This window comes from Exophiala spinifera (assembly GCF_000836115.1).
Source record: "Exophiala spinifera strain CBS 89968 unplaced genomic scaffold supercont1.2, whole genome shotgun sequence".
Classification (NCBI taxonomy): Eukaryota; Fungi; Ascomycota; class Eurotiomycetes; order Chaetothyriales; family Herpotrichiellaceae; genus Exophiala; species Exophiala spinifera.
Genome location: NW_015622514.1, coordinates 189,640 through 217,564, shown reverse-complemented (window position 1 = coordinate 217,564; position 27,925 = coordinate 189,640). Strand labels below are relative to the sequence as shown.

General features: G+C 52.5%; 8 protein-coding genes across 8 annotated transcripts; 4 read left to right on the top strand and 4 right to left on the bottom strand.

Moving 5' to 3' along the window:
- Positions 1-256: 256 nt before the first annotated feature.
- On the top strand, positions 257-760 carry PV08_02345 (uncharacterized protein; the record flags this gene model as incomplete). The annotated part of the gene is made up of 1 exon (XM_016376704.1): positions 257-760. One exon carries the CDS (start codon positions 257-259, stop codon positions 758-760), a length of 504 nt encoding a protein of 167 aa, XP_016238274.1.
- Positions 761-885: 125 nt separating this feature from the next.
- PV08_02344 (uncharacterized protein) lies at positions 886-3,476 on the top strand (the record flags this gene model as incomplete). The annotated part of the gene is made up of 3 exons (XM_016376703.1): positions 886-1,475; positions 1,531-1,957; positions 2,001-3,476. 3 exons carry the CDS (start codon positions 886-888, stop codon positions 3,474-3,476), a joined length of 2,493 nt encoding a protein of 830 aa, XP_016238273.1.
- Positions 3,477-4,636: 1,160 nt separating this feature from the next.
- Positions 4,637-5,845, top strand: PV08_02343 (uncharacterized protein; the record flags this gene model as incomplete). Its single annotated transcript, XM_016376702.1, has 3 exons — positions 4,637-4,802; positions 4,884-5,162; positions 5,214-5,845. The coding sequence occupies 3 exons, from the start codon at positions 4,637-4,639 to the stop codon at positions 5,843-5,845; spliced, it is 1,077 nt and encodes a 358-aa protein (XP_016238272.1).
- A 1,993-nt stretch (positions 5,846-7,838) lies between these two features.
- PV08_02342 (uncharacterized protein) lies at positions 7,839-9,314 on the bottom strand (the record flags this gene model as incomplete). The annotated part of the gene is made up of 2 exons (XM_016376701.1): positions 7,839-8,341; positions 8,414-9,314. 2 exons carry the CDS (start codon positions 9,312-9,314, stop codon positions 7,839-7,841), a joined length of 1,404 nt encoding a protein of 467 aa, XP_016238271.1.
- An 833-nt stretch (positions 9,315-10,147) lies between these two features.
- PV08_02341 (uncharacterized protein) lies at positions 10,148-12,392 on the top strand (the record flags this gene model as incomplete). The annotated part of the gene is made up of 8 exons (XM_016376700.1): positions 10,148-10,753; positions 10,806-10,850; positions 10,903-10,973; positions 11,041-11,437; positions 11,488-11,618; positions 11,669-11,867; positions 11,917-12,097; positions 12,154-12,392. The coding sequence occupies 8 exons, from the start codon at positions 10,148-10,150 to the stop codon at positions 12,390-12,392; spliced, it is 1,869 nt and encodes a 622-aa protein (XP_016238270.1).
- Positions 12,393-13,384: 992 nt separating this feature from the next.
- Positions 13,385-13,966, bottom strand: PV08_02340 (uncharacterized protein; the record flags this gene model as incomplete). Its single annotated transcript, XM_016376699.1, has 1 exon — positions 13,385-13,966. The coding sequence occupies one exon, from the start codon at positions 13,964-13,966 to the stop codon at positions 13,385-13,387; it is 582 nt and encodes a 193-aa protein (XP_016238269.1).
- A 773-nt stretch (positions 13,967-14,739) lies between these two features.
- PV08_02339 (uncharacterized protein) lies at positions 14,740-17,550 on the bottom strand (the record flags this gene model as incomplete). The annotated part of the gene is made up of 1 exon (XM_016376698.1): positions 14,740-17,550. One exon carries the CDS (start codon positions 17,548-17,550, stop codon positions 14,740-14,742), a length of 2,811 nt encoding a protein of 936 aa, XP_016238268.1.
- An 807-nt stretch (positions 17,551-18,357) lies between these two features.
- On the bottom strand, positions 18,358-24,912 carry PV08_02338 (uncharacterized protein; the record flags this gene model as incomplete). The annotated part of the gene is made up of 3 exons (XM_016376697.1): positions 18,358-21,246; positions 21,292-24,679; positions 24,737-24,912. 3 exons carry the CDS (start codon positions 24,910-24,912, stop codon positions 18,358-18,360), a joined length of 6,453 nt encoding a protein of 2,150 aa, XP_016238267.1.
- Positions 24,913-27,925: the final 3,013 nt, after the last annotated feature.

Below are 27,925 nucleotides of genomic sequence, written 5' to 3'. Positions count from 1 at the left end.
CTCAGCCCTCAGCTCATCTGTTGCAGCAAATCTGACAACAATCTCTTTGTCCACTTCTCTTTTATGCCCATCTGAGAAGTCTGTGCAGGCGGTTCTTAAGAAACGGCCAGCACTGGAGTAATCATGGGCGATCCGCTGGCGGTCGCGGCAAGTATTGCAGGCCTTCTTAGCCTCGCTAACGACCTGACGGGGGGGGGGGGGGGGGGTGTATGCCTGCTACAAATACTACAGATCTGTCAAAGAGGCAAGAAGTCAAATGCAAGAAGTAATCGACAAGCTCAAAGCTTTGCGCGCTGAACTGCAAGATCTCGAGAATATTTATGCGAATGCGTCACAGCCTTTGCCATCGACGCAACAGGTGCTCAAGACAGTCAAGAAGTGTTCAAATGATATTGGCGAATTCTCTAGCCTCCTTGACCCAAGTTTCATGGGAGTGAGAGGAACGATTCGACAACTGAAATGGTCGACACAGAAGGAGAGAGTCAAAAGCTTTCTGTCGAGTATCGAATGGTATGTCTCACTCTTCGCAGGGGCCAAGGCGAATGACACACTCCAGCTTGCAGACGCTGCGGTATCAATTGGCAAGCACATTGCAGAGGGGATAGATCTCGAGAGACACCGTGCTGCTAAGGAAAGACAAGCACAGGAATGGCGGCAATTGCTGAATTGGCTCTCACCCTTAGACTTGCAGGAACTTGGAACGATCCACGCCCACAATTGCCAGACGAGGACAATAAAAGGGTCCAGCCATTGGATATGAAGAGATCCAATGTTCCAGCGATGGCGTGACGGCAGGAAAGGAAACATTTGGCTCTCCGGAGACCCCGGGGTAGGGAAAACCATCCTTGTGTCAGTGAAGCACCTCAAATCCCTGTATCAGCCCAAATGGTAACGGAAGACATCAGCTCGGACATCATCGATCATTGTTTGAAAGCCGAAGGTAAGAACCGTTTGGTTCACGTTGCTTACTTTTACTGCAACTTTGGAGCCGAGCGCATCCAAACATTGGAGTACATTCTTGGCTCTTTGTTGAAGCAGCTGCTATCGAAGCATTTCGATATGGCATCCGTACCAAAGTCGGTCATAAAGATCTATGAGCGATCCAAGAATCTTCAGACGTCCATGCGGATATTGAAGCCTTTACTGGACATTGTCTGTCGCTCACTCGAACGTGTCCATGTAATCATCGATGGCTTAGATGAGGTCTCGCCTGAAACTCAGTCAGCTTTCGTTGAATTATTTGACCTCTCAGGACATGGTCACAGTTTCGACGTTTCACTCCTTGTATGCAGCCGACCTCATATTCAAGGAATCCAGGCCGCAGAGAAGCTGCAGATCGCAGCACGCGAAGATGATATCAAAGCCATGATCAGGCATCGCATGAAGACCGATGCGAACATCAAAAGGGTTGTGAACGGCGACACCACATGGGCTGGGAGAGTTGGTGCTAAGATCTTTCGACAGTCGAATGGCCTGTAAGTGCTGTAGCTGACCCTGGTACGAAGCGATACCATTATTGACAGCCTACAGACCTTTGCTTGCTCAGCTGCACCTAAATCGCATTGCAGAGGAATCTAGCAAGGCGGATGTCGACGACAAGATTACCGCTTTAAAACCCGGCCTTATCGAACAGTATAACCAATCACTTGAGCGGATCACAGCCAATCCAGGCTTCGCTAAGCTTGCTTTTCGCGCATTTTCGTGGCTGATAGCTGCTCGCCGACCGCTGTCCAGCGATGAGCTCTGCCAGGCTTTAGGAATCGGCTTAGAAGATACCAAATTGCGACGAGATAGGACTCCGGCGTTCGAGTCCGTCCTGCAATCGTGCCTCGGCCTTCTGCGGTTCAATGAACCTCTGAAGACTGTTGAGTTCTTTCACTTCTCTATTAAAGAGCATCTCGTTGCACGAAACAAACCCGAAGAGACAGCTGCTCTGAACGTACCGCAAAGTTGTCTCGTATATCTCCGATTTGCGGACTTCGCTTCAATCTGCAAAGCAGGATGATGGCAGCTTAGCCCGGCGTCAACAGCAATATCCATTGGCGTCGTACCTTGCAGAACACTGGATGTCCCATGTACATGGCGATGCCGAGGTTGAGCTCTGCGACGAGATCGGCCGGTTGCTGGAAAGTCCTAACATATTTTCGTCGTTGCAGCTGATTCCTGAGATCGAACGAAACACCCGGTTGATTGGGACAGTCAAAGACGTACGCTGCAACAGCACTCCATCCAAGGAAATGGCCTTCTACCTCTGCACTTATTTCGCTCTGGTCTACGTCCTCAAGAAAACTTTCGATAGAACGCTGTCTGCCGCTATGTCCGCCCCTTGGGGTGAACTTTATTCGCCAACACACGTAGCGGTTTGCTATGGAAACGTACCAATGCTTCAGGAGATTCTTATGCATCCCCACAGCGCGAATTGCCGAGACCGATGGGGTTTGACGGCATTACATCTGGCTGTTCGCTTGCGGTCAACAGAGGAAGTGGCCTTGGTTCGAGTTCTGCTGGAAAGTGAACCGGATCTGGACTTGCGAGACCAAGATGGTGACACACCTCTGCACCTCGCCGCAAGCTACGCGACAGTTGACTCAATCGAGCTTCTGTTGAAGGCAGGGGCAAAGGTGAACATCCAGAACAATCGTGGGAAAACTCCATTGCATCGCGCTGTCGAACGTGGTTCACTCCGCGTGACTCAACTCCTTTTAGACCACCACGCAGATCCAACGACTGTTGACGGCCAAGGTCAAAGCTCGTTAGCACTCAGTTTGCAAGACCAACGGCTTGCATTTCTGGATGCTATAGACCATGCTAGGGACCGTGATGGGAATCCGTATGAGTTCGCTGCCTTCGAAAGGACGGCGTTGGATGGCTTTTACGAACTCGACAAAGATGTAGTGCTCTTAGAGAAAGAGAGGACAGAGTGCCAAGAGCGCGAAAGAGAAGAACATGAGAGGCTCCATCGGTCTCGATACTGCGGTCAGACAACAACGTTACGGTCGGCACTGTTGTGGGCGGCGGAGAAGGGAGACTGGGGCAGTATCAGCGAAATGGTAAGAAGGGGCGAAGATTTGAACCAGCGAGGGCGTTCCGGTATGACGCCAATTCACCGTTCCATCTCGAATGGACGTGTTGAGGCAACTTTTTGGCTAGCTGATGCCGGCGCAAGCCTGGACATTCGAGATAGTGACGGGAGGACTCCGCTTGACTATGCTCAAGGCCAGTGGGAGATTTTATGGGAACTGTACCATGCCGGTGCCCTGCGCCGACCTCCTTCAGACTCCGGATGGCATCCGTGCAGAACGACAGGAACCCCCGGGTATCGGGACGAGGAACGAATGTACCGGGCGAAATGGAGTCGACGCAATCACGACGGAGGACCTGAGCAGGAGTGTCGAGGCTGGGACTCAGATGATCAGGCGAAGCGAAGCCTTGAAAATTCTGCTGTGCTCATCCGGCCACATATAAAACCCGCGTAACGAGGCTAGTAGATGTCGTGGTAACGGATCTGGATTGGAGGAGCATTAGCCGATGGTCGGAGAGACAGCAGACTAACAAGGAGACTACCAAGGAGCCCGATGAAGCTTGCGAGGAAGAAGCTTAGGAGCCATGCCTCATTACGCGTACGAGGACCAGGACCGGCGCCGGACGCATACGTATTCGACATCAGATGTTGGTCGAGAACGTCGTTGTTTGATTTATCACTTACAGTACTTTGTACCTGGAATGCGAGCTGCTTAGTAAATGGCCGAGTCTGTCGCGGAATTACGTCCTGGGTTGATCCGCGCCGGAATTACATAAGCGAGACCTGATTAAATTAGACTGATCTTTGCACTTACGAAGTCAAATCTCTTGGCGTGCCACGCCCGGTTGCCCAGGTCGAAAGATCCAGAATCCAAAACACCCTTCATCACAATAAAGTTCCAATACGGATGCTCCCTGCACCCTAGTGCCTGTCTGCTTTTGACTAACTAGCACAGTTACGCACAGTAAATCACCGAGCCTCTGGCCCACCGACCCTGCCCATCTGATAAGGCAGAGCCACAAACTAGGCCCTACGGACACGATCGCCTACGCGCGGGTCTGTGTCAACCGTCCTGAAACGTGCCTTGATCCGACGACTACAGCCGCAGTGGGTATTGGGCTCTGGAACTGACTTCCTCTTTCCTCTTGGGGGGCTTCGGCGCTTCCCTACTGCACACTTCGCTAGGTGACGAGGTCACGGCTAGCTCCAAGGCGCAATCAGCCCAAAATGACACCCTCCGGAGCAACTTTGCTTTCGAGATCCTGTATATCAAAATTCGGTGTGGATCCGAGGCCGCGTCAGTGTTCATGGCTCACAGCTCGAAAGCGCCCAACTAGTTCTCCGAGAGACCAACAAGGGTTGAGGGATTCTTCCGGCATCGAAGTCGGCAACCGGGTAGGTATTGTTTTGTAGGTGATGTCGGGCCACATGGAGAGCAAGTCGACAAGGGCGTCGAGGTGCTGGTGTTATGCTTCGGTATTTTAATCTGTCCATCTATATATATATATATATAGCGATTGCCGACCACATATCTACTGTTTGCTCCCAGACAAGAATCAAGGAAATCCCTCTGGTGTCTGAGGATAGATAGACGACCCCGAGACGTCAGTCATCATGAGATATTCAATCTTTGCTACTTCGGCCTTGCTTTTGGCCGGCTCCTCCTGTGGTGCTGTCATCAAGGCAATCACTCCCGACGTCGACACGAGAAACATATCCGAAATCTACGCGGCTGCTCTCCAGGAAAACGGGACTCTTCAAATAGCATACGGCGGCGATGGTGAGACACTACTACTGCTGCACATATCTTCTTCCGAGGAGAAACACAAGGACTGACTCACACTCCGTTTTCTGTCATTAGAGAAAAAGCAAAGCACTGCGTTCGTCCAGGCATTCCAGGCCGCTTTCCCCGGTATAAATATCAACGCGACCACCGACTTGTCCAAGTACCTCGATGGCCGGATCAATCGCGCCCTGCTCGCCGGTGAGACGTACGCCGACGTTGCCATCATACAAACGCTGCAAGACTTTGATTCGTGGAAGGCCCGCGGCGTGCTGCTCGAATACAAACCGCCAGGCTTTCACCAGCTGTACACCGCGATCACGGACCCAGACGGCGCGTACATTCCTGCCAACATCGGTGAGTCCGCCCGGTCTGGAGATTGCTGTGGTTGACTGACAATGAGCTCAGGCGGGTTCGGCTATTTCACCTACGACACAACACGGGTCAGCGCGGCGGACGTGCCCAAGACGTATCTCGACGTGCTCGATCCCAAATGGAAAGGCAAGATTGTGCTCACCTACCCGAACGACGACGACGCCATCAATTTCCTCTTCGCCACCATCGTGGACAAGTACGGCTGGCAGTGGCTCGAACAGCTCCTGACACAGGACGTCAGGTGGGTGCGCGGGACTGCCACGCCCGCAGAGGTCATCGCGCAACCGGGGTCACAGTATGAATTGACGTTTTCCGGATATCGTGCGGCGGCCAATCAATCGATGGCTGCGCCGCAGGACTACTTCATGTCTTGGGCGCAGACGTCCGCCATTTTCAAGAGCACCAAGCTGCCCGAGACGGCCAAACTCGTGCAGGCTTTCCTCGCCTCCGAGGACTGGCAGACCGCCAAGGTCGCTCAAGGCTCGTTCTCCACACGGAAGGACGTGTCTGCCAATTCGACGGTGTGGGCGGCTGAATGGACTGACGCGGCAAGATACCACCAGTTCATGGTGCAGAGGGACGTGGTCGAGGCGTGGCGGTTCAATTTCGAGGATTACCTGGGCACTGCGCAGGGGCTGAGCCCTCTCGTCGACGATATTTCGTAGTAATATGGTTGCTGGTAGATGATTGCAACACGGCAAGGATAAGACCTACCACGCACCGTGGTAGAGGCACCTTTCTGCGGCGGCGGCGCATGTCGCGATAGCATCAAACACCACCGGTGCGAAAGTGTTGTTGACATCCCTTTTTTCATCATCTGCATTCCAACGTAACCTGAGTTGCGGATAGGCGGGAAACACCGCTCTGGTCCATCAAGTACCGTCACATCAGGTTTCCAGATTGACATGAGTCGCCGTCTGGCTCTGGGAGAGGGGGTAGTAATACGTTGCAAGCAGGTCGTCTTGGAAGTTCAACTGTCTGGAATGACCGGCCAGACCGAGTACGGTCGTCCATTACACCAGAGATGGCACTTTAACCTGCCCTTAAAAGCGGCGGCGCCAGCTGCCACATTCGGCGGGAATGTTCCCTACACCATAACTTGAGCTGTTGGTTTTAGGGCATGTCGGGGAGTTTGTTTCGGTGAACCGTACACTAGATTTCCCGGCACCGACTTGACAGTCCAACGGAAGTTGCAGGGAAATTTCCCTCCGAATATGGCCATAGGTGCCGCCGCTCTTGGAGGTTGTTTTCCCTCGGTGCCAAAAATGCGGACCCTAGCCTCCCGTCGCAGACTTGACTCTCCACCCATGCCGGCTTCAGTGGGACCAGAAATAGTCCCCTTCAGACTCAACGGAATCGTCCATTCGCCGACAGAATGGATGCCTTCACTGCCCCAAGTATGGCGCCCGAAGGACGCGCAGCAAGGATCTTGATGGATCTTCTCACCGTCTGCTACAGAAGAGCACATTCTCTAACCCTCACGAAGTCCTCTGGAACCGCGTCTCGTCACCCATCTTTTATGAACATACACGACCGACTGCAACCAAGCTCTACCTTTAGGCCAGCGACCGCGACCTTTGTCTCTCTCCTCTCCGTGCAGAATCCCTCTGCCAGCTATACTATCCTACGTAAAAGCTACCACGCTGCACTGTGGGCCATTACCAGGGGCAAAGAATTGCAAATGTGCCTTATGGCGGGGTCAATGACGGAAAGAAGAGGTCATAGTGCTGACTGAATGATAGGTGAAGAAGCCGACGTCAGATAATAAGGATCAACAACATACTTATACCATATTACAAGGTTATTTAACGACAGGCTGAGCTAACTCTTTGCTCATCAAACTCATCACAACCTGTACTTCTGGTGACGGCGTGTGTAGCAGATCTGCACACAGTTCATGTGCAAGCCCAGGTAGTTTCGGCCGACTCGTGCCCAGAACGGGTGGCCGGCCCTGGCAAGCACCAGGGCAGGCGTCGTGCACCAAAGCCTGGAAATTGAAGCCCAACTCGCCTGCGGGACACGTGCATAGGGGCGAGTAGAGTATCCACAACTGCGGTAGCTGAGTGTTTCGGTTCGGAGTTTTTCATCAAGACGTCGATTTAGAGTGTGCGTTCAAGGGTTCGGGCTTAGGGGGCGCGGATCTTCTCGCATAATTGCGGGAATATGCAGTAGGTGCGGATGAAGAGCCGTGGTGCTCCTAACTTAATAACCGGCGATCTACGAGGGGCGGCGTGGCTGAAGAAAGCCTCAGATGTCAAGGTTGCAAAAAAGTTCGAGGGTGGCCTGCGTCGAGGTCTTGATGATGCTGGACAGCCTCTATTGGTTTGATCTTGGACTTCGAAACTTTTCTGGGTGTGCTTTCCCCGGCTAAACACAGGAGGCCGCACGATTTTGTCAGCTGGCACGATTGTCATCAAGATACTCGAAAGGACACCAGGATGTACAGCCCTGCTTCTTAGAGGATCCCGACCTCGCTACCTGAGCCATCAAACAATTCACCGAACTCTCCGATAAGCACCTGTGCTGTCTGTTATGTGCCGTGGCTTTGGCGACGCCATCACGAAACCAAGAGGCGGCGTCCGCTTGATAGACGATTTCCTTCAGTCATTTACCTGTTGTTTCACGGTTGTGACCAAGCTTTTCCTGCCGAGCTCCACCTCAAACTAAGACCAACGCTCTGACGATCACCTCGCCGTCCTTGCTTTGGCGTAGTCCACGAAGCAGCCTTGCATCATCACTTTCCTCGCTCGTGAAGTCTTCGTTTGAAGACGCGGCAAGGCCCGGAAATAATGTGAGTCTCACCCGCACCTCTGGAAAATTCTCCTCATCTTGGCCGGTTGTCATTGTCTCGACGTTGAATTTCGTGCCTGGCGCCGGCCAAAAAAAGCAATGGCTATCAGAAACGCACAATTTCAGCTTGCAACACAGCGACAGAGCTTTCTCAAAGAGAGTGCGAATCTTGGGTTCATAATCAATCCAGTGGCTGGGGTAAACGACCTTCTTAAAGTTGCCATCAGGAGCCAATGACCGAGATAGAGCGCCGGCCAGGTTTATTGCTAGTTCTTCTGCCTTTATGGGTAGATTCTTCCGCTGAAAGTGTTCCTCGTCGATGAATGACTTCGTCAAAGCCTGCCGGTGGTGCATTTCTGCAATGAGCCCATCTGCATTCTCACGTTAGGTGACCAGTTATGAAAGCGACGACTAAAGCCAAGCCGAATCAATCAAGGACTTACAGTTTTTTCGAACTAGACGATAAGATTGTCTCAACACTGGGTCATTCCCGCCGGAAAATTCTGGAAACTCCGACTCCAACGCCCAATTGTGAATCGCGGCCCCAATCAAGCTCCTCAGCAATTCGGCGTTGTCTGGAGGCCCTACTTTCAAACTCAGACTTGCTGTGTACCGAAAGAGCGATTCCTGTGGCTGAACCTGCAAAGCCTGTTCGCAGAGAGAGCAGAGCCCCGGGAATTTCTTTTCAATAATTGACATTTCTGGAATCATTTGTCCAAACCCTTCATCTTGATAGGAATGAACTATACCGCGGATAATCTTAACCATGTCGTCCATCGCAAGCCGAATACTCTGATCCGACGGTTCGAGACGCATGATTTGCGAAAGCAAATCCTGTGGTCCGCGCTCAGTTCTGCTCTCTGATGCCAAGTGAGTCCTGAGCTTTTCGATTTCCTTCCTTAATGCAGCACATTCATCGGACTTCGATGTCTTTTCAGGCTCCGTTCGTCGTTGGCCTCGCCGCACCACTGTTGGCTCGGCTTCAAGGTTTCGCGGTTCCTCAGGGTCCGGCTCTGAATGGTCACCTTTCAAGGCTGACGAGGTTGTGTCAGGTGAATCTGCGGCAAACCTAGTGGGCAAGTTGAGACAGGATCTCCCTTCTTTGAACAGTTGCTCGGAAGTAAACCCAGCTTTCTTGTACTTGTTCCATAAGTTGGAAAACTTCTTCTTGACTTGCTGGGCTGAAAATGGGGGGTCGATACTGAATTTTCGGGAAATGAACTTGGCTGATTCTGGGAATCCAACTTTGTTCCTGGCGTCGGAGTTGGCGAATTGGTCACTGTTGGCATCGAGGTAATCAAAGAGAGAGTTGACAGTCTCAGAATTCCAAGGAACGTGCGACATAATGATGAGGACTCTGGGTTTTGGGATTGTGCAAAGGATTGCTCGCGTTTAGAGAGAGTCGTTTGCAGATGTCTCGGGAGGACAACACTATGTTGGAGGTGAGAAGAAGTCCAATGTATCTTCAGGAAATTCGGCAAAATCCAAACAGCGGTGTGGCCGCTTTGCTACATCCTGTCAATATTCCCTGTCAGTGCGGTGATGGTCGATTTTCAGAGTGGCTTGCTACAGGCGCACGCCCTAGTTGTTCTGTACGTGGAAATGCTGCAGGCGCCTGGTCTTTGCGACGTGGCTTGCAGTTGTTGCCTTACGGTTGCCTGTTTCCCATGAGGGGTCTCCTTTAGGCTTGTCGGTGAGGCGATCCTCAAATCTGATAGGCCAATTGCACTGTGGTGTATACGAATGATGCAGAATCAGTCAGGCTGAGAGGCTGCAGGTAAAAAGCACATAAGTGTTGTTTGCCCATCACTACCAGTAATAACCTTTACACCACACAGACCCGAAACCTCGTCCCTTTTCACTGTGACATTCTCACCAGCATTTTTCCTCAACATAACAAGTGGCCTTGCTGCTATTTGCAGAACCCAGGAATTTGTTCCCTAATTTGTCGTCCATGCCGCGAAAGGGAACGAAGAAAACTCTGGTCGTTCGCCAAAAAGATGTAGAAAAACAACCTCGACAAGCCTCCGGGGACCGCGACTCCGAAAATGCCATCATAGAGGCTCAGAGATCACGGCGAGAGAAACTCCCAAATCAAATTGGGGAGATCCTGAGAGATGAGCTCAACCGCAAGCTTCACACTAGCGGACAAAAACGCTACGTCATCGCAATAGACTATGGCACTACCGTTCTCTTCGGCTGCTTATGCTTTCGCTTCAGAACGAACGGTTGACTTGAGTACTGTCAAGCCATCCTACATCCGAGGCTATCCTAGTAGTGGTATAGGACGCTCTTTCGATGATCAGGTGCCCACAGTTTCTCTCTACCTCAAACGTGGCGACAAAAAATACGAGTGGGGGAATGGAGTTCGGAGAGCTCTCATCTCTCAAAAGTCGAAAACATCCGCCAACACTCCCCTTGTGGAATTGGTCAAGCTGCTGCTGTCGGATACAAAAGACTTGGACAACGACAAAGCCCGGATACAATCTGTACTCGATCAGTATGGTGTTTCGATAACAAGAGCCATTGCCGATTTCCTTCACGAAATGTGGCGCCACGCGCTCTCCCGTATTGCAGCCAGTGATGGAGAAGCCTTTTTCGAGAGCTGTCAGAAAGATCTCGTTCTCTCTGTCCCCCCTGCCTGGAGTCCGAACTCCGTACGCATAATGCAGCAAGCCGCCGAACTTGCCGAATTACCCGAACCTGACATAGTAGCGGAGCAGGAAGCTGCCGCTCTTTCTGTGCTGATGGAACAGGGTCTCAATAACAGAGGGAATCTGCAGGTATAGAAGTCACGTTGTGCTGGATGACAGGATTGTTAACCATTCGTTTTAGATCGGAGACATTTTCGTGGTTGTTGACGCAGGTGGAGGAACTGTGGTGCGAGCATATCTCGTCTCGTCAATCTTCGAGTTGTGTTGACATATTCCAGGATCTTGCAGCTTATCTCCTGGAGCATCAGAGTCCATTCCGTGTTTCTGAGGTCTCAACTGCAGAAGGCGGGTAGCTACAGTACAAATTTGCTGTGGACCCAACTGACCTGAACGCTAGGTGTTGCTTGTGGATCTAGTCTCATCAATCTGGCGTTTCGCAAGTGGTTCAGATCCAAGCTAGTCAAAGAAAAGAACAAATACCCGGATTCGGAATTTGAGCGGCTCATAGAAGAAGCTTCCTCGGCGTTTGAGTGGGCTAAACGTGCATTTGACGATTCGACTACCGATGACCCTTTCTGCGAGGTACCAGGCTTGAAGAAAAACAGGGATGGCATCCTCCAAAACAATCTTGTTTCAATTCCCAGGCAAGCGCTTCCAAAAACGTCTGTGAAGAGAGCACTAATTCCGGACAGAATGACAATGCTTGAATTCTTCGACCAGATCATTCTTGATAAGATCATTCCACTCATTACCGAGCAGATACAGGCAGTTCACAAGCATTTTCATCAACCTGCCGAATTTCCTCTGGTCAAGGTCTTAAGCACCAGATTGTAGAAAAGGGTTATGCTTACCAACTATCACAGTCTATCATCCTCGTCGGAGGGTTTTCAGCATCGGCATATCTCCGCAAAACGATCAGAAACTTCTATGGCAGCGTTCGTGAGGACTCGTTCCCTTCGTACAAGATCGAGATACGAAGCCCCGAGTCAAATCAGTTCGTTATTTCTATGGATTATTTAAAAGCATATTTCTAATGTTTACAAGTGAGACTGCTGTAGCTCGCGGCTCGGTTTTGCGGTCATTGAACCCCCATTTTGTCGGAGACCGCTGCCTGCGCACAAGCTACGGGATTGCACAACAAGAAGAATTCGACCCTAAGAAACATGATGAGAGATTCAAAGAACAGGATGAACATGAAGATAAAGCGGTGGTCAATGATTGCATTTTGTGGGTGTATAAGGCGGTAAGTTTGGCTTGACCTTAGAAGGGATTGCTCGTACTGAGTATTCTAGGGCGATTCTCTAGAAGAAAATAAAGTCCTTGACATACGGGACCTCGCCTGGACCATCAACGCGGACTATGACTTCAAGAGCGGGAATTCTCGAGAGGAGTTCTTCTGTCAACTATATATGTCGGATGAAAAAAATCCAAAGGACCACTGGACGCTTGCACAGATGCGACAGAAAAACCTTCGTGAGTTCGAGAGACAATCCGAAGGATGAAATGCTCGTCTAACGTGCAATGTTCAGACATTATAGATCGCTGTCGCTTGGAAGCAGACTTCTCGACTGCTGATGTGAGCTGTTTGGAAGAACATCCCCCCAAGAAAGGCGGAAGGCCGTACTACAAGATACCCTACACCCTAAGGTCTACTGTGACTGGCGTGAAGACCGACTGGCAGCTGATTGTCCCTGGCGTGGAGGGTGTGGTAACCTATGGGCAACAAATCAACATCGCAGCAGCCTTCAAACCAGGCGAGGCCTGTTAGCACAGATACAGATCACGTTTGATTCGATCATTCCGACAATGAGTCGGCGTGAGATGCAAGCAATTGATCTACGCGTTTTCAAAGGAACCTTTGGTTTCCTTCTTGAGTGCTTCCGTCCTACACTAGCCTTGGGTAGGCCATGCTCTGAACGTGACTGGTGTAACCAGGGAATGAGCTACCCACCAGGAAATTAGCGAATGCCAACACCCGGATAACGAATATGCTAACCTGATTTTGCCAGGAAAAGAGAGTCATCCAAATTCTAGGATCAACTCTCTCAAGACGTGGCTTCTCAAACCCAGCGGGAACCGTGCCCCCACAACCGTGCACAACAAGGCCCATGAGCATTCTGAGAAGCCGTTTGCGTGATCGCTAGTGCAAGCAAACACCCACCGCCATTTCGGCTCCGCAGGATCATGCTGTGGCAAAATTGCCAGAGCTGAAGCTCAACAATGCTGAGCAAGCCGCAAACTTGGGACCAGAAAACCGGAGGACCACGTCACCCGCTCCTTGGATACAGCGCTGTACGGCATCCACATCGTGGATAAAGCTTAGGACCGCCTTTGTGGATACTTACCGAGCTTATTCAAACGTCACCAAACGCCGATCGACCAAATATCACGGTTCTGTCATATATGTCTACTTGGCGTGCGATGCACACCAGTTTCCCATGTTGTGTGACGTAGGTTTCGACATAAGATGACCCTGCAGTATCTCACCAATGACAATTCCCAAGATCAGAGATGTTTTTTCTCGGTTTTCACATGACTACAATATGGGCCACTGAGCTGCCAGGTCTCGCGGTCTGTGGGCTTCTGACATATGCTTGGGACCTCTTGAGTATGGAAAACCCAAGGCTACAGTCTCTCTTGGCAAGAGCCACGCCCCGTTCGACCTTCGCAGCCGATCATCGTCCCTTTCGTTTTCAGAGAATTCCATTCAGTACCTCATATCTCGCGTTACCACCGAGAACCCCTTCGAACGCCAACGCATCATGAAAGTACAACTTCGTGCATATCTTTCAACCTCTCATCCGTCCATGCCTCGCCAAACATATATCCCTGGATGTATGATCCTCCGAGCATCAAATACCGGTCATGCTCAACATGCCGTAAAGCCGAAGGGGCAGGAGCCACCTCAGCTATGAAGAGGATATCCGCTGGCGCAGTGAACCGCGGCACGAGAGCCAATGCTCCGCAGGAAGTCCAAGCAAGACGCCTGTTCTGGCAGGGTAAGGGCTGGTCAAAATCACCCACTACAATACCGCCGTCAAGGAAAGTCGGCTGCGAACCAGTGTCATGTAGGGTGTTCGCCATGAACTCAGCCACCGCCTCTTCTCCAGCTTCTCGAGCGTCAAGCAGCTGAACAAATCTTCTCCCATGCTCGCGCCACGCAAGGTATGATTTCTTCATCCAGTCAAATGGTTTACCTTGCAGCATTCCACGCGCCACAGTGGTGTACACGTGTGACAGTGGTCTGATACGATAGTCCAGGAGGATTCCCGTGGATGCAGCATCGGACGCCAGGCTCAGCAGGGCGTAGACGTTGTCTCGTTCATCTACGGCACGACACATCCAGGATGGGGACGTAATGCGGCATAGGGGGGAGGTCCGGGCGGTGTCCAAGTGGAAAGCACGGCAGGGCGCGTCATGGTGAACGGAGGGGAGAAAGGAAACACAACGTTGAAAGGGAAGGGAGAGAGTTGGGATGGGAGACCGGGTTCTTATAGCGGTGAAAAGCGGCGGTGCCAGCCGCCCAATTCGGCGGGAATTTTTCCCTGCACCTTGACTTGTGAGCTGTGATGGTACAAGCTGGAAAACTCCCCGTCTGTCTGTACGGGGAGTATTTGGGAGATGATTTTGTCGTTTTTTGAAGGAACTGGGCTTATCAGGCCGAGATAAGCTTAAGCGGCTCGGGAAAAACAACGGGGCAGATTGTGGCTCCGCCCATTGTCCCTGCCAAGCGCTTTGGTGGTAGGTAGCTTTCAACATCATATGTAACAAGTCACCAACAAGACCGATTGCTTTTTACCTCGACTGTAAGCACTGGTGGTTTCCTCAGAGAAGTGTCCAGACATTCGAAATGTGAAGTACACCGTCATCGCAGCTTGGTACAGTAGACAGTGGTTGAACCTCGGATCCGAAACAAAATGTATCATATCTCCCACGGCATTGTTGGTCCAGTACAGTACCCATTGACGAGCTACACAAAAAAAATCTTTGCGTGATGTCCAGTCCACGCATGTCCAGGTTTGCCTGAGAGAGGGAACATCAACTTACAGCAGCCCGGGCTGAATTCACATCAAACGGCTGTGCGCGCGTCACGACTGGCTGTCATGATCCAGGCCTTACGATGTGCTATAGTCATCCCCCAGCACCTCCTCCATCTCACTCGCCACCCCGTCTTCGGTCTCGTCGCCCTCCATGCTCTCAGGCAGCATCATCTCTCCTTCCTCTTCCCCATTCTCCACGAACCCCCTCAGTCCCACCACGCCCTTCTCCTCCACGCCGACCTCCTTCCGCCTCAAAGCACGCTCCAACCTTCCCTCCTTCACGTCCCACCCCTCCATCTGCTCCTCAATCTCACCGAACTCACCCTCGACGAGCCCGTTCCTCACACAAAACGCAATGAGGTTCCGCCAGGAGGTATCGCCCGTGCAAACCAGGGTGACGGGATCGCCAACCACGATGAACCCCTCCATCGCCCTTGTCATCGCCATGTTAAACCGCTTGGGCTCATCAATCACCCCCAACCCACGCCCTTGATCCATCTTCACAAATTTAGCCTCGTCCCCTTCAGGCCCGCGCCTTGTACGCGTCGTGCATAACATGACGATCCTGCTCTCCAGCCCCTGGAATGCTTCTAATGGCCCAACGTTGACCGCGGCCATCCCTTCTTTCCTCAATGCTGTTCTGATCCTCTTAACTTGCGCGCGGAAGGGAGACATGACCATGACTTCCTCGGGTTTCAGATTGGGTATCCCGTTCAAAAGGGTCTGAACTTGGGTGAGCACAATGCCGATCTCGTCGTTATTGTAGAGGGAGCCGACACCTGTGCCATCACCAGCAAGAATATCATCAACTTCATCGGGGCCGGAGTTCTGGATGAAGAGCACCGGCCAGTTTGGCTTGCGCCAGCCGGGCCATGACGTAGTGGTGGCTGAGGAGGGAGTGAATTCTGGGATGAGGTTGTCGAAGTAGAAGAGCGAGGAGGGGACAGAGAGAATGGCTGGGTGGGAGCGGTAGTTGCGGGTAAGGTTCGTGAAGGCAGGTCGCGGTAATGGGAGTTTCTTGCGAGTGAGAGGTTGAAGGCCGTTGGTGATAGAGAGGGGGTGGTCGGCGTAGAAGGGGAGATTGAAGAGGCGCTGGAAAAGAGAGATTTCGAGACCGGTCTTCTGCGCGTGTGATTCGAGGCGTGGGCCAAGTTGGAATTCGTCACCGGCGAGGACAAACTGTGGGCAGACAAGTTGACACTTTGGGAGCTGCCAGAGTGGTAGAACTACTGAGAGCGGGATGAGAGATTCTGGTTCGGTAGCTTGAGCGGCTTCATCGAGAAGAAGAGCTGTCCAGTGTAGGAGTGGGGTAGTCAGGCCCTCTACAGTCGAGGGGGATACCGCCCTCATGGAGTTGAAGGCTAGTTGGGCCAGATCTTTGTTGGTCAGACGTGCTTCAATGAGTATGTTGGCATCTCGACAGGTGGTGACTACGATGCTGTACGACATCAGTCGGCCAAACGGTGGCAGACTGAAAAGGCTGTTTGAATCGGTGTGTGAATACAGGATGAGTTTGTCAGGTACTTCAGCGAAGGATCGAGTCCAGCTATTGAGTCGAAACAGCTGATTTCGGTCAAGGTGAAGCGAAAGTCGAAGCGCGAGAGTATCTGCAGCCGCATCGGATGGTGCGCAGATGCGGAGGTGCGGGTGAACAGCCGATGTCTTTCGCGCAACCAGCTGAAGGGCTATCTCCACGATGGTCTTTGTTTTGCCCGTGCCAGGTGGTCCTGATACGAGGTAGGGGACCGTCCCATATCTGTCCGCAACGACAGCTGCGACAGCCTTTTGTTGCTCGAAGTTGAGGCAGGCATCTCGCCAATCTATGCCGAAGGAGGCTGCTGATAGTTTTTCCTGCATGCATGCGTCCGATCTCTGCGAGAAAAGCATGGACCGCAAGGTATCGGATGAGCCAAGTGCGGCGTCGATGGACTGGACGGCGGACACCAGTGACATCGTCTTGGGCACTTGCAAGATGAATTTGAGGTTGGCAGTTTGAGGACACTTGCTTCCATTTTCAATGCGAAGGAAGACGGCTTCGTTGGCGCGGTTGAGGCCCCATACCACCGCACGATATTCTGTACCTTCGAAGGCCGGGTGGCATTGTCCCTTTTTCCGCATATGGTCTCGCCACACCTTGTTTTGGCTAAACACGACCCGGGGGTCAGATACAGTAATGGGCCGAACAAGCACGATATCACCCAGATCGACACGAGGCGAGTCTTCGCGCAAGCCAGGCACACGTACTTCAAAGAGCAGCTGGTGAGGATCCCACATCACAATACGATGATTGTATAGCGAATAGTAAAGCAACCGCTGCTCAAGAGCTGCGAATTCGTCTCGCAGAAGAGCTATAAATCGGTCTTGATAGTGTGGTGGTTCGACAGGAGTCTGACGATCGGGAGTGGGGAGGCCCAGAGGGACAGACCATTCGTCACGAGGCTGAACATGGGTGTCTGGTCCGAAGGCGGCGGCATACTCCTCTGCGTCAAAATGGCACAGGGTAGTACAGGGGACATCAACTGCAACCGACTCGTTGATAGCAAGAAGCCAGTCAGGGACATGAACTGGTGCATAAATATTCAACTTTGAAGCTGGCTGGTCTTTGCTGGGTTGGGCGGCCCACTCCGTGGAGACTCCATCACTGGTTTTATCAAACTCGGGAGCACTTCCGGTCGCCTCAGGGCCCTCCGACAGTGTTGGCGCTCGAGGTCCTTCGTTCCTGGGGGTGACGACGTCTCCGTTGACTGTTATCACATTCTTCTTCCTCGGCGCCTCAAAATAGCCAGGTAGCGGCCTTTGGGGTCTCGTAAATTGCTGTAGAGGCCACCATCCACCTGGCTGTTGATTAGAGAGAATTATAGGTGGATTTAGGGGCAAACGAGACATCATGCAACACAATAGCCTGAATACCGCTGCTGAAGAGGAAGTGCGCCGAGAGATCGATTTCTTATGGCGCGTTGTGAGGGAAAAGGCTGGCTCTATACTGGTCCAGTCACGTGCCTGGTGCGTTGGCTGGCGCCCGACGCTGGCTGCCCTTTTCTCTCCTCCTTCTTTTCCCCCCTTTAGCCATCGTTTCTCTCACCGTACATGGAAAAGAGGTTGCACGCCTGTGGCAGCTTCTCGACGATGGAAAGAGACTGTGATTTGAAGAAATGTGTTCCCGATACTTTTAACTGAAAATAAAAAAAGAAAAAGGTTTTGTACCTGCTACCTCATCTACCTACTAGACACTCACTCCTGTTCCTTATGGTACATATCCCAATTGGCTGGCAGTCTGTAGCATCATCGGTCGATAATCCAATTTTTGTGATTTATAATATCCCGTGCATTCATCACGTCTTGTTTCGAAAAAGGAAAAATATCAACATGAACCAAAATCAAAAAAAGAAAGGACCGTGGAAATCTCATGAGACTGAAACTCCGTCGCTCAGGAACGATTGTAAGAGGCGCGAAAGAGAAAACCGGCCTTCCCTCCCAATGTGTCATCATCAAAACCTGCTAGCCGTGAAATGATCCGTAGATTTGTCGATGTGCATCGCCTCCATTTTTCTTCATTCGTGAAACGTTTCGTCACAATGATCAATTTGGTGTTTTTGGTTCTGAACGGTCAAGAACAAAAAAAATCCACCCTGTGACCAATTCATGCCGCATTTCATGCTCATATGTTCGTGATGTCCCCTACTGTCATACTCTTCAAGCTTTGATTTCTGGGACACGCTTCATCTCCTCAGAAGCATGAGCCATGTCGCCCTGCTTGTGAGCCTTGGACTCACGTGGTGGTGGAACAGAGTCATGCTGAGCTCGTCTGACGATACCGCCAGTGACGGGAAGGACGGAACCGGTATGCATCAAAAAGCTATCCACCTGTCGGGCGCACTGTCGGCCTTCGTTGATACCCCAGACAATGAGAGATTGGCCACGACGGCAATCTCCAGCTGCAAACACTCCCGGAATGTTGGTGTTGTACATGTTCTTGGGGGTCTTGATGTTCTTGCGGGGGTCAAGCTCGATTTCGGACTCGAAAAGTCGATCGTCGGGTCCAAGGAAACCCATCGAGAGCAAGACAAGATCCGCGGGGAAGTACTGTTCGCTGCCCTCCTTGGGCTTCATTTCCCAGGCACCAGTTGCTGACTTGGTCCACTCAACGCGGTTCGTATTGATACCGACAACGCGGCCATCTTCCATGACAAAGTCTTTGGTCATGACGCAGTACTCGCGAGGATCTTTGCCATAGTGCTGCTTGACTTCAGTGTGACCGTAGTCTACGCGGTAGATTCTTGGCCACTGGGGCCAGGGGTTATCGCGAGCACGCTCCGGTGGAGGCTGGGGCAGAAGCTCAAAGTTCGTGATAGACTTGGCGCCGTGTCGCAGTGAAGTACCAATACAATCGTTACCAGTGTCACCACCGCCGATGACGATGACATGCTTGTCCTTGGCCGAAATGTACTTGCCATCACCCAGTTCTGAGTCGAGGAGCGACTTGGTGTTGGCATGGAGGAATTCCATGGCGAAATGGACACCTTCAGCTTCTCGGTTCTTGATCTTGAGGTCTCGAGGCACTTGGGCACCAGTGGAGATGATGACTGCATCATTGCTCTTGCGCAGAGATTCCAAAGTGATCTCTTCGCCAGGTCCGACCATGACGCCTGTGACGAAATTGACACCTTCGGCGGCCATGAAGTCCACTCGTCGTTGGACAATGCGTTTGTCGAGCTTCATGTTGGGAATACCGTACATCAGCAAACCGCCGCAGCGGTCCGATTTCTCGTACACAGTCACGCTGTGACCAACACGGTTCAGTTGGTCTGCAGCAGCCAAGCCAGCAGGGCCTGAGCCAATGATAGCCACCTTCTTGCCGGTGCGTTCAGCAGGTGGAGTTGGTACCATCCAGCCCATTTCGAATCCCTTGTCGATGATGGCGCATTCAATGCTCTTGATGCCCACCGGGTCCTCATTGATACCAAGCACGCAAGCTCCTTCACACGGAGCAGGGCATACACGGCCAGTGAACTCGGGGAAGTTGTTTGTCATCAGAAGACGATTGAGGGCATCCTTCCACTGATTTTGAAACACTAATTCGTTCCATTTGGGAATGATGTTGGAGATCGGGCATCCGGTTTCGGACTGACAGAAGGGGACACCGCAGTCCATGCATCTTGCAGACTGGTATTTCAGTTCATCCTCGTTGAGACGAGATGACAACTCAGCCCAATCTTTGACTCTGGTCTTGGCATTGCGGTACTTCTCACTGCGACGAGTGTATTTCATGAAGCCTCGAGTCTTGTCGAGCACAAGTGCCGCCTTCTGCTTGGCCTTGTCTGCATCGCCGTTGATGCCTTCCTCGATATCGAGCATCTCAGCCTTCTTCTGCTTGGCTTCCTTCTCATGCGCCGCGTCGCGTTGTTCCTGGTGCAGGTTACGCACAGGGTTGCCTGGAAGTATGGGCAGAGGATATTCGGCTTTCTTGGCTTCTTCCGCCTTCTTTGCCTGCTCCAACAACACTCTCTTGTAGTCGGTGGGAAGCACCTTGACGAAACGTGGAAGAGCACGGTTAAATTCCAGCAGAATACGGGCGGCAAGCTCGGAACCGGTGTAGTGATGGTGATCCTCGATCATGCCACGTAGGAATGCAATCTCGGAGGGGTCGTCCACGCCAGAGACTTCAACCATTTCCATGTTGATCTTGGAATGGAAGTCCTGGTTCATGTCAAGAACATATGCGATACCGCCAGACATACCGGCAGCGAAGTTGCGCCCGGTGCTTCCGAGAACAACGACGCGGCCACCAGTCATGTACTCGCAGCCGTGGTCACCAACGCCTTCGACAACAGTATTAGCGCCAGAGTTTCGGACAGCAAATCGCTCGGCCGCAACACCTCTAAAGTAGCATGTACCGCTAGTGGCACCATAGAGACAGACGTTGCCGATAAGGATATTCTCTTCGGCCTTGTAGACAGCGCTGCGCGGTGGGTAGACGATCAAGCGACCACCAGACAGACCCTTACCAACATAATCGTTGGCATCACCCTCCAGTTCCAGCGTGACACCAGGAGCAAGATAGGCGCCGAATGATTGACCAGCCGAGCCTCTGATGTTGACGTGGATGGTATCTTGAGGCAAGCCAGCCTCACCATATCGCTTGCTGATGTGGTATGAAAGAGTCGCACCCAATGTACGGTCGGTGTTGACAATGTCAGTTTCAATGCGACATGGCAGGCCCTTCTCGAGCGCGAGCTCTGACTCGGAGATTAGCTTGTTGTCAAGGCGAGTGTGCAGCTTGTGATCCTGCTTGCGGACATTGTAGGTGGCGACACCAGGGCGGATTGAGTGAGCCGGCGTAAGAATGAGGGACAAGTCAAGATTCTCGGTCTTTCGCGAGCGAAGATCTTCACGGACCTTCAGGAGCTCAGCACGACCAACCATCTCATTGACAGTTCTGAAGCCCAGCTGAGCCATAATGGCACGAAGTTCGTTGGCGATATAATAAAAGAAGTTGATGACGTGCTCTGGAGTACCTTGGAACTTCTTCCTCAGCAAAGGATCCTGAGTGGCAATACCGACAGGGCAGGTGTTCAAGTGACACTAAAATTGTTAGCGGGTTCAAGCGCTGAGAACGTTACTGCTTACCTTGCGCATCATAATGCAGCCCATCGCAATGAGTGGCGTGGTCGCGAAACCCCACTCTTCGGCACCAAGTAGACAGGCAATGGCAACGTCACGTCCAGTTCGGATTTGTCCATCAGTCTGAACGATGACACGACCTCGAAGATCGTTGAGAACCAAAGTCTGATGGGTTTCGGCCAAACCCAACTCCCATGGAAGTCCAGCATACTTGATACCAGTCCATCGGGAAGCACCAGTACCGCCATCGTGGCCGGAGATCAAGATGTGATCAGCCTTGGCCTTGGCTACACCAGCTGCAACAATGCCGACACCCACCTCGGACACCAGCTTGACAGAGACTCTGGAACGAGGGTTCGAGCACTTCAAGTCATAAATCAATTGCTTCAAGTCCTCGATGGAGTAAATGTCATGATGGGGTGGCGGGGAAATGAGACCCACGCCGGGGGTAGAATGTCTGGTACGAGCGATGGGCTCAGAAACCTTATGGCCGGGAAGTTCACCACCTTCACCAGGCTTCGCACCTTGGGCCATCTTAATCTGAAGTTCATCGGCGTCCGCGAGGTAGTTGGAGGTGACGCCAAAACGACCCGAGGCAATTTGCTTGATGGCCGAGCGCATGGAGTCTCCGTTCTCCATCTTGAGGCTTCGCTCAGGATCTTCACCACCTTCACCAGTGTTCGATTTGCCGCCCAGGCGATTCATGGCGACAGCCAATGTGGAATGCGCCTCCATAGAGATGGAGCCGTAGGACATGGCACCTGTCACGAATCGTCGAACGATCTCGGTCCAAGGCTCAACCTGGTCAATGGGTACTGGCTGGCGCTGGTCGAAATCGAAGTCCAGCATACCGCGAAGTGTGCAGTTCTTGATCTGCTCGTACTCAGAGAGCGAGTAAGCCTCGTAGGACTTATCATTGTGCGTCCTCACAGCATCCTGGATGTTGGCGATACTGACAGGGTCGTTGATGTGGTTTTCGCCACCGTCACGCCAATGGTATTCGCCAGTTTCGGGCAAACCTGGAATGTCCCGAACGTGCCGTGACGGGAAGCCTTGTTCATGGAAAGCGAACGAGTCTTCGGCAATCAATTCGAAAGTCATACCGCGGACACGCGTGGCGGTACCAGCAAAGCACCGATCGACCACTGCGTCATCGATACCCAAGGCTTCGAAAATCTGCGCACCCTTGTAGGATTGGAGAGTCGAGATACCCATCTTACTCATCACCTTGAGTATGCCACCATCACAAGAAGCCTTATAGTTTGCAATCAGTTGTTGGTCGGTAAGCTTCTTCTTTATGATGCCTTCACGATTGAGCTTGAGGATACACTCAATGGCAAGATATGGGTTGATTCCATCGGCACCGTAGCCGAGGAGAACACACATGTGATGTACCTCCCTGGCCTCGGCGGTTTCGACGATGATGGCAGCTCGAGACCGCCACTTGTTGCGGACCAAATGATGATGAACCAAGCCAGTGGCAAGAAGGGTCGGGACGGAGACGCGGTCTGCACTCGTCGCCCGATCGGACAAGATGATGATCTTATCCCCTTCCTCGATGGCCGCGGTGGCGGAATCGCAGATGCTGTCAAGGGCGTTCATGAACCCGTCGACGCCAGCAGACTTCTCGAAAGTGATGTCGATGGTACGCACAGACCAATCCTTGTTATAAAGGTTGATGTTCTTGAGAGCGTTGAAGGTCTCGGTTTCCAGGATGGGTGAGGGAAGCAATAGTCTCCCACACTGGGACTCGTCCATCTCTAGAAGATTACCTTGGGGCCCAACATAGCACTCTAGCGACATGACAATGGCCTCTCTGATGGGATCAATTGGGGGATTTGTGACCTGAGCGAAGAGTTGTCTGAAATACTCGTAGAGCAGTCGCGGTTGCTGTGCCAGACATGCAAGAGGCGCATCATTACCCATGGAACCCAGGGCCTCCTTAGAATCAGCCGCCATGGGTGCGAGGAGCAAGCTGACCTGTTCAAAGGAGTAGCCGAAGGCCTTGAGCCTAGCATCTTCTTGGACAGAAGACTCTGTGAGTTTAGAACTCAAGTCAGCCTCCTTGGACAAGGCTTCGTACACCTGGGGCATCTTCATGAGGTTCTTGTCAAGCCACTGCTGGAAAGGTTGGCGGTTGGCAACGGTTGCTTTGAGCTCAGCATCGTCGATAATGCGTCCGGCTTGCGTGTCCACCAAAAGCATCTTACCGGGCTGCAGACGACCCTTGATTATGACTCTCTCGGGTTCAATTGCAATGGTACCGACTTCTGAGGCACAGATGATGCGGTCATCATCGGTCACGTAGTACCGGCAGGGTCTCAAACCGTTGCGGTCCAGGTTGGCACCACAGTAGCGACCGTCGGAGAAGGTGAAAAGTGCTGGACCATCCCAAGGCTCCATTAGATTGGCTGCGTATTCGTAGAAGGCAGCCTTTCCAGCATCCATGGCGGTGTTACCCTGCCATGCCTCTGGCACCATCATCATGACTGCTTCGGGAAGCGAAAGTACACGGTTCATGACAAGGAGCTCAAGCACGTTGTCGAAGGCCGCAGAGTCGGAGCCACCATCTTCGACGATGGGGAACAGCTTCTCAAGGTCCTCACCGAAGAGGTCGGATTTCAAGACGCCCTCACGAGCTCTCATCCAGTTCTTGTTACCTCGTAGCGTGTTGATTTCGCCGTTATGGGCAAGCCACCGAAGGGGCTGGGACCGATCCCACGAGGGGAAAGTGTTGGTGGAAAACCGCGAGTGGACGAGGGCGAAGTGAGCTTCATAATCTACGGATACGAGATCATGGTAGTACTGGTATACCTGCACCGGAGCCAGCTGGCCCTTGTAGACGATGTTTCGGTTGCTGAGGGAGCACACGTAGAACCACGGCTTCCACCGGGGGTCATGTGAGACGGTTTTTCTCAGGATGTACAGCTTGCGCTCGAACTCAACATCGTCAAACTGCTCAGGATCTGTGATGTCGGGCTTATTGCCAGTGCCGTAGGCAGAGGCCAGGACGACGAAAGGTTGCAGGATTATGGGCTCTCTCGAGAGGGCAGCGGGGCCAAGGAGGGTAGAGTCGCGGGGGACTTCTCGCCAGCCGAGGGTGCGCAGGCCCAGGGATTGAGCGGCCTCCTCGAAGCTGAGGGTGGCATGTTTCAGCATCTCAGTGTCTGGCTTGAAGAACAGATTTCCAGCGGCATATTGGCCAAGAGGAGGCAGCTCTACGCCGACCTCGCGGGCGAAATTCTTGACAAAGAATTTATGAGGGATAGAGCTCATGACGCCGGCGCCATCGCCGTCTCGTGCATCTGAACCGACCGCACCTCGATGGGTCATGTTACAAAGCAGATTGCGCGCATCGCTCACGATTTTGTGGCTTGGCTTGCCCTTGATATGGCTGTGAAGATGGTTAGAACAGAGACCGGACGAGCGGAGGGGAGCCGGAGAGTCTTACGCAGCGAAGCCTACACCACAGGCATCTTTCTCGAGGCTAGGGTCGTAAAGACCTTGCTTCTCAGGCAAAGCCTCGCCCCATCCATAGCCCTTTTCGGGCTGGTACGGCGTGTACTCTTCCTGAACCTCTGGTGTTTCGTTCTCTTGCTTGTGTGAGTCCACCGTTGGCAGGCCCATCCTATGGTCGACAGGCGACTCTTTGGCTCACGAGGGAAGTAGGATGAAGGGAGGTGGCGACGCCGGTCAGATCGGTCGACGGGAGGAGGGCAAGGCGAGGGGATGGAGGGGTTCAAGCACTCGGCAGCAGGAAGGCTGTCTCTCTGTAGCACGAGCTCCAGCAATGGGACGATTGAGTGTCGAGTCCGACGATGGCGAGGAGACTGGACAGACTGGGAGCTTGGAGCGTGGTGAACAAGAAGAAATGGAAGATTGGGTGGACAAGAGAAGGAAAAGAATAAATGGGTGTGGGGTTTTTTGCACCAGACTTTCTCACTTGCCGTTTCGTTGTCAGGACGAGAAGAGCCATTCACAGCCTCGGTGTTACTACGACGGAGCACAGGGCCAAGAGAAGAGCGGATGGCGTGAAGGACCAGGACTGATCTCATCAGGCAAACAGAGGGAGCAGAGGCCGCAGAGGCCGCAGTGGCCACCAGGCGCTCGGAAACAAAAACCCTCCTCCGTGGGTGCGCTCTCTCTACTCGTACTACACGTACTCTACACTGGACAGTGCTGAGGAGGAGATGGTGATGGGCATGCTAAGCCTAGGGCCAGCCTAACGAAGGTGGGGGAGCCGCCAGCCAACCATGCCCGTTGCAAAGGCATCATGCTGCATGCCTCCCGGCGAGCTCCCCTGCTCCCCTGCTCTTCTCCCCCTCTGCTCATCTGCTCCTCTGCTCCTCTGCTCAAGCTCCAAAGCTCCATCATCTTGCATGTGCTGATAAGAGCCGCCGCGGCCAATCGTGGCGGTTTTTTTGACTTCGATTACCATTTTCATTGGAGCAACTGAAAAAGATTTCGCCGCTACCGGCAGGACGACTCGACGAGCTTCACACACCACGAGCCTCGCCCTACGACTTCAGCATCCAGCATCACCTGCTTCTGTGTGTCATACCCTCACTATGCCTGCGCCCGAGCTGCATCTCTCCACCTCAATCTAGATGCCAGGATCTTTTCTGCACTTCGCTTACGGACTCGGAGAGCACCTACGCGCTCGTACGAACCTCCGCCCTCTCCTCTTCCTCGTCCTCTCCGTCAGCCTTCGCACAAATCTCTGTCCTGTCCTGTTGCCTGCCATTGGTAACCCCAAAGGAGGGAACTGCGCAGTGTCCACTTCGGCATTGGCAGCGTGCTCGTCCTGTGCAAGCTGTGTTTCCGTCCTTCTTCTGACTGTTCGTGCTCAATCATTCCGGTGTCGCCCGGTAGATAGGCTGCCAGCTAGTGAAATGAAAATTTTTTCCTGGCTTGCATCGTGGTTCCTCTCGCTCGTACACTCAGCAAGTTGTCAGCTGGACCGCCAGCACTTGATCGCCCAAACACTGCAGCTGCAACCATATCGAGAAGCACATAGTGTCATGACTACAAAATACTAAACCCTACAGTACCACAGGACAAAATGTCTGTTTCAAGCATTGCTCTCAGCCTGAGCGTCAGCAACCTGCACCCCACGCTCGGGTAATTCACTATGCACTGCATGCGTGCGTCAACAAATCAGATCGGTTGCATAGACGAAAGAACCCCCATTTGTCGAAGAACGGGGAGGCCAGCGCGGGCGGGTTATATTGTAAGCACTGCACCGTACGGATACTCGTAGACAGCACTGGCCAGTCGCTATAGCAGAAGTTTAGCCGACCAACGCCTCCGGTCAGAGTCGTCTCCGCCGGACAGGAGGGTCGTCCGTTGCAGTGTTGGGCTGTGGTCTGGTGACTGTGAGGCTGCCGACGTCGGAACGCCCGTTGCCCAAGATCTCCAGTGCTTAAAAAGGTTGCTCAGGCTGGCTCCACGGCCCTGCATAACATTTGTTTATTGTTGTGCCCTAGTCGTGTCTATCCACCTTGCTCTGACTTCAGGCCGCATATGCGACAGAGTAATGCGGGTTCCTTCATTGGCCCATCTGGCTAAGACTTCCAGACCCCAGCCGCATTCTCGGTATTCGACACCGTGTATCCATACCCAGGGTGTACGAGTGGGCGGGCTGGACTGTCTTGTCTCGTATTCTGGCCGCGGTCTCTTCGGAAATATGGACTTGACATTCCGCATAAGATTTCTGCATTCCAGGATTTCACATGTGCTGAAATTTGGCGACTGCTTTTGTCAAGGATCTCTTCCTTACTGACATTTCGGGCGCACCATGTCACGGCTTGCTTGGAATTCTCCGTTGGAGGCATCGGAATATGTGCCTAGCTACCTGTAGCCTGTAGGGATCTTTGATAGTATCTCGCATCGACACTAACTGGAAAAACAAACTTCTCGGTTTGTCAGCCGGGCGCCTCGTGTCGTCCATTTCGTCGACACATGAAAATATTTTTTGCTCCACGACCAATTTCGTGGATGGGTTTCACAGGATGTCCAGCTTCGGGGGAAACCGGTTCCTCGTCTCAGTTGGAAGTACAGTGCAGTTGTGTTCAGGTATAGTCAACGTGGGTTGCTGCCCATCCCATAGCCATTGCAGCCATGATCCTCGTGCTTGCGCGGGCATTCGCCCCCCTCGATGAGATGACTCGGTTATGGAAGGACTACATGACCGAGCATATGTGATCCTGTATGAACGAAGCAGCCGTGACTCAAGGATTCATCCATCGGATGAGGATAATTTTTGCACTCCAATCACGAATACCCAATTCGCTGGTTGCTGTGTGCTGAGTATCTGCCTAGCTTAGGTAGCCAGATCCAGGTATGCTGACTGAAGACAACATGTTGACATGCACGTCTGTCTGCCACGGACATTGGCCTCGACGCCTCCCTGGGAAGAAAGGCCTTTGTTCAATCGGAGCGCCTGGACCGGCAGTCTCTGTCGAATTTTGGCCAGCACAGGTCATCGTTTGTGTGATGATGAAGGTAGGAGCAATTTGAAGCATCCATCATAACAAGTCCCAGTAATGCTGTCGAGCTGCCATTGAATGTTATTCTAGGAGAATTCATAAACCGGTGAAAAACCCATTCACAGCGTGCGAGTACGAATACCAGGTGAGGC